The 12,661-nt window shown below is 45.1% G+C and overlaps 1 protein-coding gene across 1 annotated transcript; it reads right to left on the bottom strand.

Annotated features, from left to right (window-relative positions):
• Positions 1 to 22: 22 nt before the first annotated feature.
• On the bottom strand, positions 23 to 5,375 carry LOC125548011 (CBL-interacting protein kinase 32). Its single transcript, XM_048711726.2, has 15 exons — positions 5,176 to 5,375; positions 3,802 to 4,066; positions 3,397 to 3,459; positions 3,060 to 3,131; positions 2,819 to 2,926; positions 2,664 to 2,744; positions 2,444 to 2,497; positions 2,229 to 2,354; positions 2,057 to 2,146; positions 1,699 to 1,821; positions 1,473 to 1,583; positions 1,033 to 1,146; positions 845 to 901; positions 689 to 763; positions 23 to 500 (listed from the first exon to the last, which is right to left on the bottom strand). The coding sequence occupies exons 2-15, from the start codon at positions 3,970 to 3,972 to the stop codon at positions 426 to 428; spliced, it is 1,320 nt and encodes a 439-aa protein (XP_048567683.1). The 5' UTR covers positions 3,973 to 4,066; positions 5,176 to 5,375; the 3' UTR covers positions 23 to 425.
• Positions 5,376 to 12,661: the final 7,286 nt, after the last annotated feature.

The following is a 12,661-nucleotide window of genomic DNA, read 5'->3' on the forward strand; positions in this document are numbered from 1 at the left end:
CAGCTGAAGGAACAAGTGTATGTAACAAGGCAAAAACAAGAAATTAACTTCCATGGTCTCACAATTTACAATGGGAACGAAATGATGACCGGCCGGTGCGAGTTTACAAGCATATTCGGCTAAATGTTTGCGAATTCCTGATTGCATTGTTCCAAAGTGAACTCGATACGACTTGCGAAAACCCACATGCCTAATATACACCAAAACCTACTTGATTGTGCTTGACTTAAAATGCTCCAAGAAGTCTCTCAAAATGCAGCATATACAACACCAGTGGAGGACAAGCACAGCTGACAACAGGGATATCCACCGGTACTTACAAAATGTGGTGAACAATTTATCTTGATCCAGCTCCTGAGAATGGATCAACTCAGGAAGAATGAGATGCTAATAGTTTACCCATTCCCCCTTCTCCCAAGCTGCTGCTAGGAAGGTTGGATCTGAAGATCGTCGGATTTCCAAACAACGTCCTTCAAGGTGTTTGAAAGGTTCTTGTAGAACTGCACCACAATATCAAGATTTATGCATATCAGTACAGATTGGCGAGGGAAAGGCGAAAAGAGGTCAAAACACAATTTACAATCCCGGTAACTCATCGAGTCCAGATTACTGATGTCGTAGAAGCAGGAATAGGTGCACCTCTCAGTTGATAGGCTCTAATTCCAAGCCATATGGCCTGATAGTTTACCTTGTGAAATTCTAGAGTGTCGCCTTTTGCTTTGCGAACTTCAACCATATGAAGAGAAGGTCCGACTCGCAGTATCTAAATGATATTGCGCAGATAAAGTTAAACTGAAGAAGTTAACTTCAAAGTGGATTCAGTTCAGCATATTCTCTGCATTACCTCGGTAGCAACATTGAGGTTCCCCTTCCTTCCTGCTTTTACCTTTTCTAGTCTCAGCTGATCAAACAAAAAAGGATTTAAACATTCAGGAAAAAAATATACTTCAGGCTCATATACAATATCAATAGATCTTTTTTAAGAAAAATAATAGCGTGGACTGTTATTAAACCAAGCTTTGCGTGGCAGACCTTGTAATTTTTCTTCTGAATATCAAATCCTAGAGGCTTTGCAGCTTCTTCGATCTTGCGGAGAATTTCTTTAGGCGAGCTTTTAGATGTAAACCTTGTTTCTCTTTTAAATTCCTGTCGTTATAGTTATTCGATGTTAGAGTATAGAAGAATGAAATTTCGAAATCATAAATGCGTAACAGGAAATGTGCATAAAGCTCTAAGTGAAAAAAGGTCTGAAGATCTTATATTTACATAGGCATATAAATGTAACTGATAGCTTTCCCTGATTCAATGTACTAACTGAGATACCGAATTAGAGATACTTTATAATAAAATCAAGTGCATATTTCACACATGATTAAGGCTATATCAGTAAAAAACTTTAAAACCATGGTGAGTTAAGTAATCGCGCATCGCAAATTCCCAAGTTTTATGTTGCTATTAGGATGTTATCTTACCTGCTCAGAGTCGAATAAATTTCCAAGATTGAGGCCTGCTGACATTGAAATCAGTTCAAATGCATTCAGAGCTACTGGTTCTTCTTCTTTCTTTTCTGTTACATGGTGCTCCTGGAGGAAGTCAAACCAGAGTCATAAAACTGGTTAGTAATACCGAACCCACGAGAGATCTTCTGCATTTGGTAGAAACAGAAATGCAAGAGCTTGCATATAGCCATGGGCTTACTTCTGAATCATTGAAGACAGCATCCACATCATCCAGTGTTGTGTCATACTTCTCATCAAACTCCGCACGCTTATAACCTTTCTTGAACCACTCATCCTCTAACATTTCTTGAACTGTTATTCTCTGCCACAATTTGTCAAAATATTAGCTTGATATTATGGAGCAAGATGTGGGATTATTAGTCCCTGATTGAACACCATCTCTGGTGTGTTTATTAGTAAGCACAACAGAACTTGGAATATTGATAGGCTGATGAATGGAACTGACGGCATGCTATCTGCAACCGTACTGGATGCATTGTGTGAGGAGATTTTCCTATCTAAGTATTGGTTCAATGAGATCTTGTGTTCTACCATACCGTGATCGGATTGGGATCAAGGATTCTTGTTAACAACCTCTTGGCAGGAAAAGACGTCCAAGGCGGAAACGTAAACTCTGCATTTGATATCTGCAAGGAATAATAGAGAAAAATCAAATCAGCATGAACAAGCAAGACCGTAACAGTAAACCAAAAGAAGTTCAATGCTCACTTTCTTATACAAGGCCATAAGATTAGAGTCCTCAAAAGGCAAATACCCTGCTAGCAGAACAAACAGAATTACTCCACATGACCACAAATCTGCCATTGCGCCATCATAGCCTTGATCTTCGAGGACCTGTCGGTAGTTGCATTATTGTGGTACTTGGTTAGAAATTAATGTCAAAAACTATTGGTTGTCCAGTTTCTACAAATTTCTGAAATTACCTCTGGTGCAACATAATTTGGAGTGCCACAAGTCGTGTGCAGTAATCCGTCATCCTGAACAACAATAAATAATAAAATATTCCAAAATATATAGGAAGAATGAATATATGAGAGTGTTTGAACATCAAAGGAACATGATTATCTGCTAATACAGAAAAGTGTGAAGTCCGAAAACTTCCATGATAACTTAGGAGTGCATGAAGCAATAATAAACCCGTACCTTGAGCTGCTGAGATAGCGCGCTCAGCCCAAAATCAGACACCTTTAGATTTCCACATGAATCAAGTAATAAATTTTCTGGCTGCAAGTATTTCGGTTTAGGTTCACATTTCATAACGACAGGGAAACAGGCAGCACAGATAGAGAGGAGCTCACTTTTAAATCGCGGTGGTACACCCCCCTGCTATGGCAATAATCAACAGCATTAATCAGCTGCTGGAAGTATCTCCTTGCCTCATCTTCCCTCATTCTGCCGTGGTTAACCTTTACGACAAGGGACGCAATAACCGTCAGCACATAATTAACAACGGTATATGTTGTAATCCTGTGTTTGCTGAAGATAAGCAAGCTGCATCAGCGCATAAGCAGGAAACTTAGGTTGTAGCACATCACTTACAATTGTGTCAAAGAGCTCGCCCCCGGTGACATATTCCAAAACAATGTAGATTTTTGTTTTGCTTCCCATCACCTGGAAAATCGAGGAGAACATTAATTAATTCGATAATATTAGCAGTTCCCCTGATGAAATTAAAACAGACATGTCAAATAATTGCGTCCAATATTTCTGACAACAACTTTATGGTTGAGGTGCATGATTGGAAAGAGGTAGCTGCCTTTGAGTAGTATTGTACTAGCATGGACCCCAGACATAACATGATGCACATTTCTGAACAATATTACAGGATTAACCTGAATATCGAAAACAAGATAGAAATGGCGATTCCTTGAGCTACCTCGTGTATGCGGACAACATTGGGATGCTTAATCAGCTTCATCGTTGCGATTTCCCGCTTGATCTGCGATTCCACCACATAGTTAGTTACTCATCATCAGCAAAAGACAAACAAAAAAGTGCCGTCAAAAGTTATTCCCTCCGTTCACTTTTATAAGTCGTCTCGGACAATTGAAATTGAGCTGTTTTGCACGCTGTCTGAAATGTCTACAAGGCCTTATAAAAGTGAACGGAGGGAGTACTGAATTCAGGCAAAAGTGGCAGCCTGATTTGTACCGCGAAAATACAGCGATGGGGCAGGAGGACCCATCGTAATCGACTGGATATGAAATATGACCGGAAAGAAGAAGTGATGATTGAGGAGCATGACACAAGGTTAAATGTGAGGTGGGCGCTGGAGAGTGACCTGCTCGACCATCTTGTGCTTGAGAAGCTTCTCCTTGTCCAAGATCTTGATGGCAACGGGGTCCCCGGTCTCGGTGTTCCTGGCGAACCTGACCTTGGCGAAGGTGCCCTCGCCGATGGTCCGCCCTAGCTCATACTTGCCCACACGCCTCTTCACCTTGGTTGTACTCATCCCCTGCCTTATCCCCTTCTCCCAAACCTCTGGTCAGGCGTGTGGCTCCGTTTCCACGCGCCGCCAATTTGTTTCACTGTCCTGTGTGGAAAACCTACAGTTGAGACACGGAAAAGATGAGGACGGGCTCGTGTTTTTTCTCACCTTGGTTGTACTACACGTTAATGAACAGATATATCCAAAGAAAAAGAGAGAGTTATCATCTCGTGGCACTGCAGAAAACGGACCCATGGCCATGGAAGTTTTGAAATGCTGTTGAGCAGTCAGTTATGGGGGAGTGAGGAACCAGCAGACCATGCATTAAGTTGCGTACACAAAACTGCACTTCGCACTTGTGCATTAGGTTGTTACATGCATGGTTCGAAAGAAGAACACCTACCTACCCCTGAACTGAACCCAAAAATAAGATGTGTCAACAAGTCAATCAGAGTAGAGTAGTGGAGTTGTTTAGTACTTCCTCTATAAACAAATGTAAGAGCGTTTAGATCACTAGTACTAGACAAGATCCTGGAGAAAATCCCCGAAAGGCCAAGTTAAACGGGAATAATCAACTGGAGGTCAAAAGGAATAATAAGACCCTCGTGTTTTTGGATCTGGACTGCACAGGATGTCTGTTGTGAATGAAACTGGGCACGCACCACTGCAAACAGACCATTCTTTTTTGAATGAAAGAATACAGTAGAGTTTTTGAAAGAAACAGAGCATTTGAATACTCGCAGGGCGTGGCATATTCCACTCCACACCCACCAAAGGAAGGAAGACGAACTGGTCAGAATTCTCAAGCACCAAGCCCATGTTCTTCTTGCTATTTTTTTGTGGAAAAATAAAACTTTGGAAGATTTGCCAAGAGCAAGAGGGTAACGGAGAGAGAATCTCCCCAGCCTAGGCCCTATAGCCGCCATCAAGAAATTCTTCCTATGCAAAGAATGGCACCGAGTTTATGCATCTGATCCTGATGGGAGCTAGTCGCCAAAGACTCGAGTTCAGTTAGTTAGTGGGGACGGCGCAAGCCAAAATTGGGACATCAAACACTGGGTGAACCGCAATTCACAAGGAAGAAAGAGTAGAAAGCCAATTGAGAAGTACTCCCTCTCCGTAAAGAAATATAAGAGCATTTAGATGGCTGAAGTAGTGATCTAAACGTTCTTATATTTCTTTGCATAGGGAGCAGAGAGGAGAGGAGAGGAAGCTCGGAGAACTTACAGGCGAGGTGGCTGCTGGCTGCTGCTCTACGAGCGGCAAGAAATGGGTGTCTGCGATCAGGAACAGGAAGGAAGGGGGCTCGGGGGGAGGAGAAGAGGGAAGCTTAGCTACTGTAATAAATAGGAGTGAGCGAGAGAGAGGAGGAGGTTGAAGTTGGAACTGCAAGTTTGGAACGACTCGGCTGAGCTGGGAGACGACGACACAGACATGACGGTGGCCTTTAAGAAAGGAGCAGCCGGGGCAGTTGGTGTAAGAGCGTTGGCCCCACGGCGACTCGGACAGCGGCAGCAGGGTGCGAGCGGAGTCACACACCACACAACAACACACCATGCGTGAGTGTGCATGATTGATCCCGGATATCGGATCTGGACCCCCTCCTCGTTAATTCGCCACAGGTGAATTCGGTGTCCAATTATTATGAGCCTGCAAGTTTTCAAACAAAGAAAACTAGAATCGCATCTCCCGCTCGATGTGCGCCTCGTCTCCCCTCTGGTGGCCGTCCTCGTCGTCGTCCCCACCCTCGCCGGCCGTCCTAGTCGCTGGTCCCCATCCTCGCCGGCCGTCCTAGTCGCTGGTCCCCATCCTCGCCGGCCGTCCTCGTTGCTGGTCCCCACCTTCGCTGGTCGTCCTCATCGCCGCCTCGACCCATGAAACAGCCGCACCTGCGGTTGCAGCTCTCAGCAGCGACGGGTGTAGCTCAGGTTGTAGCTCTGCTGGCGCCCCTCACCGCAGCCCTGTTGCCATGGCCACGCCCAACCATCCCTTTCTGCTTCATCATCCACGTGCAGATATATTTTGCTTCAACCATTGTTCATTTTTGCTATGACCGGTGACGGGAATTGCTACAACCATTCATGTCGACTGTCACGGCGGCGACGACGATTTGCTTCAACCTTCGTCAGGTTTTGCCGGGAGTAGCAAGACGTGACACTGGTTGTAGCTTTTCATGCTGTCGGTTGCAGCAAAAAATCACAGCACCGCCGTCGCCACCACAAATTTCATCGTGGCCGTTGCAGCAAATCACGTTTCCGATGGTAGCTTTTTCGTTGCCAGTTGTAGCAAAAATGACCGTCGGTGGTAGCTTTTTCTGCTTCCGGTTGTAGCAAAAATCACAACACCTCAGTCGCCACCACAAAACTTCATCATTGCCGTTGCAGCAAATCATGTCATCGGAGCTAGCTTTTTTGTTGCTGGTTGTAACAAAAATCGCGCACTATCATCGCCGCTGCAATCTCACTGTCACTGGTTGCAGCATATTCGATCGTCGGTTGTAGCACGGTCGACCGCTGGTTGTAGCACGCACCAGTGGGCGTAGTAGCATGGCCAGGAAGCTGGGGATCTAGTAGTGCACCATGAGGCCAAGGGGTAGGTGGCGCACGACCATGGCATGGAGGAGGATGTGCGGATGCTTCGTTGGAACAGCCATGTCCGGTTTCTAGTAGCAGCGGAGGCCGGTGGTCAACAGGAGGAGAGATCCATGGAGGACAAATGAGACCAGGGAGAAGCAGAAAGATAATGAGGGAAGGAGAATGACGGGAGGAAGAGGATAAGGAAGGAAGGAGAAAGAGGGAAAAGAGGGAGGGACAGGCGTGGGTCCCACAAAGAAAATGTGCGGATGCGGTGGAGGCAGCGCGTGCTAGCGAGGACGTGTGGTGACGCAGCGGGCGACCGGCGCAAACTCGGCCGGTGCGTCGTCCCCAAACGTTTCCCTGTTGCAAATTGCATTTATGAAAATTTTGGAACATGTTTTAGAAGTGTACTAAACCCGATCCCATTCTAAAGGTAGAAAAAAATATTCTTGCCTTTTCTTCTATAATATAGAAGATCTTGTTGCACATCTCCATTACAAAATTATACTATATATAAACGATGTAGTACAATATATCTCCTTCATCATGCTTGAAAGTAGCACAAAGTTTCAAAATTAACAAAGTCACTACATACATCTAGCACAGGGACAAGTGCTCTTGATTCAGGTGATCGCGACTTCGCTCGCACAACCACATCGGCTGCTCAAATCCGCCACGGATCCCCTTTAGGGTGTTCTGCTGTCGATGCAACTTGCCCAAATCCGCCACACGATGAGTTGGCGAGCGATGATGGAGCGACAGCTGCTCTCGACTCGGCTTGCTCAGATCTAGGTAGAGGACGGAGGAGCGAGAGGCCAAGAGGATTCGGGATCTATCGTTCGAGGTACTTGGTCGGATCTAGGTTAAGGAGCAGAGGAGGATGTTCGAGGTAGCTTCGCCGCTGTACGAGCATATTCTGGCTTAGGCGATGGCGGAGGCAGTCTCAGGGGATCCGGCACACACACACACACACAAAGAGAGAGAGAGAGAGAGGTGGACGGACTTAAAATCAAAGGAGACGCCAGCATGATTGGTGGCGACGAGAAGGGGAGAATCAGGTTGCAATTCTAGCGGCGCAGCTCTCCAATCAAAGGGGTAGCTCCATCAAAACCACCGCATTTCAGTGCTTCCACAATTGCCACACGATGAGAAGTAGCAAGTGTGCATGTCCTTCATGCTGCGATCTTGTACCATAAGGGATGCAGTCCATGGCAATAGTGTATCAATTGATGATGGTGCCCAATGAGCCCTTCCCCAAGCGTCTAGGATGAAATGCCACACCGATCTCGCGAAAACGCAGGACACCAGGATGTGATCGGTAGTTTCTTGCTCCTGGTCGCAGAGGGGACATGCCAACCTGATGCAGTAATCCATGCAGAGCAAGTCTATCTGATGTCCACACCTATTCTTCATGGCTAGCCAGGCGAGGAACTTACATCTTAGTGGAGCACGACTTCACCATATTACTATGGCAACAAGATTGTGCTCTGGCCAAAGAAGCAAGACGCATAGGCTGAGCATGTCGAGTATTGCCCTGACGACTCCTAGGCCCATCTCACATAGTCTTCCATGCCTTCCGGTAGATCAACCATCGATACGATGTCCCATAGCTGAAAGTATTCATGTATCTCATCTGTATTCAGATCTAGGCCAACATCTTGGGGCCACACTTCATCAAGTGCATATGCCACTATTCTACTTCGCCTGGCAACCGGTCGTATACGGTCATATATGTGTGGTGCAATGTCATGAACCCTCATGCCTTATAACCATCTGCACTCCCAAAATAAAGAGGTCCTACCGTCTCCAACATCCACAAAGACAGCATCCTTATATACCGTGTGCGACTCAGACGGAACCTGGATGTTAAACTCAACCGAAGGCTTTGAGCCATCCACACGATTTAGCCAAAGCCATCTTGCACGTAGGGCAAAGTTTAACCATCTCAAGTTTGGAATTCTGAAGTCTCCAGCCCACTTGGGCATGCACATCACACCCCAAGCCACCAAACATTGTCCACCCTTCGCGTCTGCATGACCAAGCCACAAGAATCCATGGCAGATCTTAATGAGGCTAACAATCACCTTGGGTGGTACATCAAAGCCATCATCATGTGAATCAGCATGTCACACAAGACGAATATAACAAGAATAAGCCGACCTGATTTATCCATAGAAGATGCTTTCCAAGTCGGGAGCTTGCTTGTAATATTGTCGACAATTCCCTATAATTGTGTTATCTTGGATTTCCTAATGGTTAATGGCAACTGATGAGGACATCAATACCATTGTTACACCCACAGCCCCTACTGTTGCATATACTGGACCAATTACTAGAGCTCGCGCACGCTAATTAAATTACCAGGTACTTTCGTTTCTTGGTAATGATTCTAATGTTCATGAGATTATGATGCTGCCTAAATTGGATACATTTGTTTTGCTTACAAATGAAGGGCCTAGCTTGGAGAAGGATGAACATTGGAGCAAGAACACGCATGGAGTTGATGGCATGCGCAAGGGGATCAAGAACGGAGTTACAAGTGATGATTTCAGGACTTTGAAGCCGCCATAAGGAGTGCATGAAACCTTGGACGAAATATACAAGATGCCACTTCATAATATTCGTCCATAGGCTATTCTAGGTGCTGCGTCACCTTATTAATGGGCCAGGCCCATGTAATTTCGAAATACTTAAGTATAGGCTATTTTTAGAGTCCGTATGTGTGGGGAAACAAGAGTTAGGGTTGGTTTCGGACCCCACCCTCAAGGGCCACGAAATTCCCCCCCTCTTCCTCCATATATACAGCCCTTAGGGCATCGTTTAGACTTTGGGTTTTGTTTAGATTAAAAGTTCGCCATAGCTGCAACTTCGCGTACTTCGTTTGTGTCCAACGACCAGACCAAGACGTCACAGAACCCCACCTTGATCAATAAAGCTTTCATCTTATATTTGCAATATCCCGATTGCAATCTTAGTTTCTTGCTTGTTCTTCGTTTGTTCGCAGGAAACAGACCCTCGTGGTCAGGTTGATCGTGCTCCGGCATGGTCAATAACCCTTGGAAGTTGGTTTAGCGATTGCTAAGGCGCGACGTCTCGCACGTTCGTAGTCGGATCGTCAAGGTCGACTCCCACAGAAAACGATAGCCACCATCTCATCGAAACATCGGGACACCTTAGCCTCTATCAAGTGGTATCAGATTTCCAGGTTGCTCGGTGAGATTTTATAGTTTTTCGTAGATTAGATCGAGTTTGTTCTTCATACCTACAGTCCACGAAAAAGCCACAAAAAAAATTAGGGTTAGTTCATCATATCCGAACCAATCTGAGCCTTTGCATAATCTTTTTAGGGTTTTTGCTTTGTTGAATTTGCGGTTGCATCGTCGTGTCAAGTTGCTGGTCTTAGAGTCTAGTCTTTTAGAGTTTCAAGTTCTGGTCATAAGTTGTCACGCCGCCGCCGCACCATCATCATCGCCCATCTACCACTTTTGCTTATCCGCCACCGCTTTGAATCCATATCCATATACCACCACCAATCCGTATCCATATACCACCACCAATCTCTATCCATATACCACCACCGCTACCATATACCACCACCGCTGCCATATACCACAACCATATATCCACCACCAATCCGAGTTCTTCTCATATTAGGTTTGTTCTTGAGATCAATCTAAATTCCAATTCGTGTTTCCTTGCCTGAGTAGGTCTCAGAAAAAAAAGAAAAAAAAGAAAAAAAAGAAAAAAAAGAGCGAAAAAAAAGAGAGTTCCAGAGTGTGCTTTTCCCTTATTTACGTGCAGCACCGTGATTTTGTTAGTGTTCTAGGCTCGCGTCTCTAGCACGGTCTAGCCTAGGACCAGCACAGTACCGTCGTTGAGCGTTTATTCAACTTTGCATCTCTGAATTGATTATTGCTGACCCTTTTTGCTACCATACTATAAGCCTTCCCAGCTCCACATACATCTATGTCATGCATTTGACTCTCCCTGGCAATCGCTCTATCCAAGCTTTTGGGAGTTTTGACTACAACGGTTGCCGATCACCGCCTGCTGCTGGGTAAGAACTGGTAAGAATTTGAGATTTGCTTGACGGATTTGTGACACCCGCCACCACCACCACTTGTTAGTAGTCTGTAGGATCATATTCTTGTGTGTTTCTATTGCTGCTAACCATGCCAGGATCACAAGCCGACGAGACTGACTGGGAGAACTTGACGAACAAGGAGCTTCATGGTACGTTTCAGCAAATGATGAGTGGACAGGTGCAAGATGTGATAAACAGATTTGAAGAGGCCATGGAGAAGATAGATGGCATGGAGAAGACGTTTGAAACAAAGCTCGATAACAAGTTTGCTGAATTGCTTTCGCGTTTTCCACCACCACCGGCTGCTCCTGCCGCACCTCTGCAACAACAGCAACAACACCGACTACCTCCAGTCGGGAAACAGCCCTCCGCCGAGTGAGCCATGTCCCTCTTCAGTCGGGCCAAACTGCTGGTGCTGCTGTTGATACTTCTGTGGCTCCTACTGCTGATGTGGAGGAGGATGATTATGTGGGAGATTATGAGGATGAGGTTGATCAAAATCAGAACTACGTGCCACCACCAGCACAGCAACCACCAGGTCGTCCACATGCAAATAATAGCAATGGTAGGGCTCACCCTCAGGTACGAGATCATGACCATCTCCCTAAACTAAAATTGAATATTCCACCATTTGAGGGTAGATATGTTCCTGATATATATCTTACTTGGGAGTTAGAAACTGAACAACGATTTACATGTTTACAATATCCCGAGGAGAGACGTGTTCCTGCTGCTGTTTGTGCTTTCACTAGTTTTGCATGTGTTTGGTGGTCTGAGCATTGTAGATTATATCCTATTCCGGCTACTTGGGCTGCTTTGAAAACTGCTATGCGTACTCGTTGGGTTCCACCATATTATCAACGTGAATTACTTCAAAAATTGCAGCGCTTAAGACAGGGAAAAAATTCTGTAGAAGAATATTATCAGGAATTACAAACTGGCATGATTAGATGTGGTATTGTTGAGGAGAATGAAGCTATGCTTGCACGTTTTATGGGTGGATTAAATAGAGAGATTCAGACGATTCTAGAGTATAAGGAGTATACTAATATCACTCGTTTATTCCATCTTGCTTGTAAAGCTGAACGTGAAGTGCAGGATCGACAGGCATTGGCGCGGACTAACTTTTCTGCAGGTTGACCTTCATCATGGACACCACGTGCATCATCTACTCCCACACGTTCTGCTACACCGGCGCCTCCGTCGGCTGCCACCTCCAACCGTGATACAATAAAGCAGGCACAATCACCACTATCTGCCAAGAGCACACCTTCTGGGCCTGCAAAGAGCTCTTCTTCATCCATGGCATCAACAGGGCAAACACATGATATTATTTGTCGACGTTGCAAGGGTGGAGGTCATTATGCGAGAGAATGCCCATCTAAGCGTGTGATGATTGTTACTGAGGATGGTGGGTATGAGTCCGCTAGTGACTATGATGAGGAGACTTTGGCTCTTATTACACGTGACGAACACGGTGGAGACGATTCTGATCATGAGACGCAATACATGGCTCCTGAAGATGCTGACAGGTATGAATGTTTAGTTGCTCAACGTGTTTTGAGTGTGCAGGTTACACAAGCTGAGCAAAATCAGAGGCATAATTTGTTCCATACAAAGGGAGTTGTGAAGGAACGTTCTGTTCGCGTGATCATAGATGGAGGGAGCTGCAATAACTTGGCTAGCATGGAGATGGTGGAGAAGCTATCTCTCACCACAAGACCACATCCACATCCTTACTACATCCAATGGTTCAACAACAGCGGCAAGATTAAGGTAACACGTACTGTTCGTGTGCATTTTAGTATCTCTACATATGCTGATTATGTTGATTGTGATGTGGTACCTATGCAAGCATGTTCCTTATTACTTGGTAGACCATGGCAATTTGATAAAATTTCTGTACACCATGGTAGAAACAATCAGTATACTCTTGTTCATAACGATAAAAATATTACTTTGCTTCCTATGACTCCTGATTCCATTTTGAAAGATGATATTAATAGAGCTAATAAAGCAAAACAGGAGACAAATAAGAGTGAAAATCAGATTG

The sequence above is a fragment of the Triticum urartu genome, chromosome 4A (genome assembly GCF_056163025.1).
Source record: "Triticum urartu cultivar PI428250 chromosome 4A, HENAU_Tu73, whole genome shotgun sequence".
Classification (NCBI taxonomy): Eukaryota; Viridiplantae; Streptophyta; class Magnoliopsida; order Poales; family Poaceae; genus Triticum; species Triticum urartu.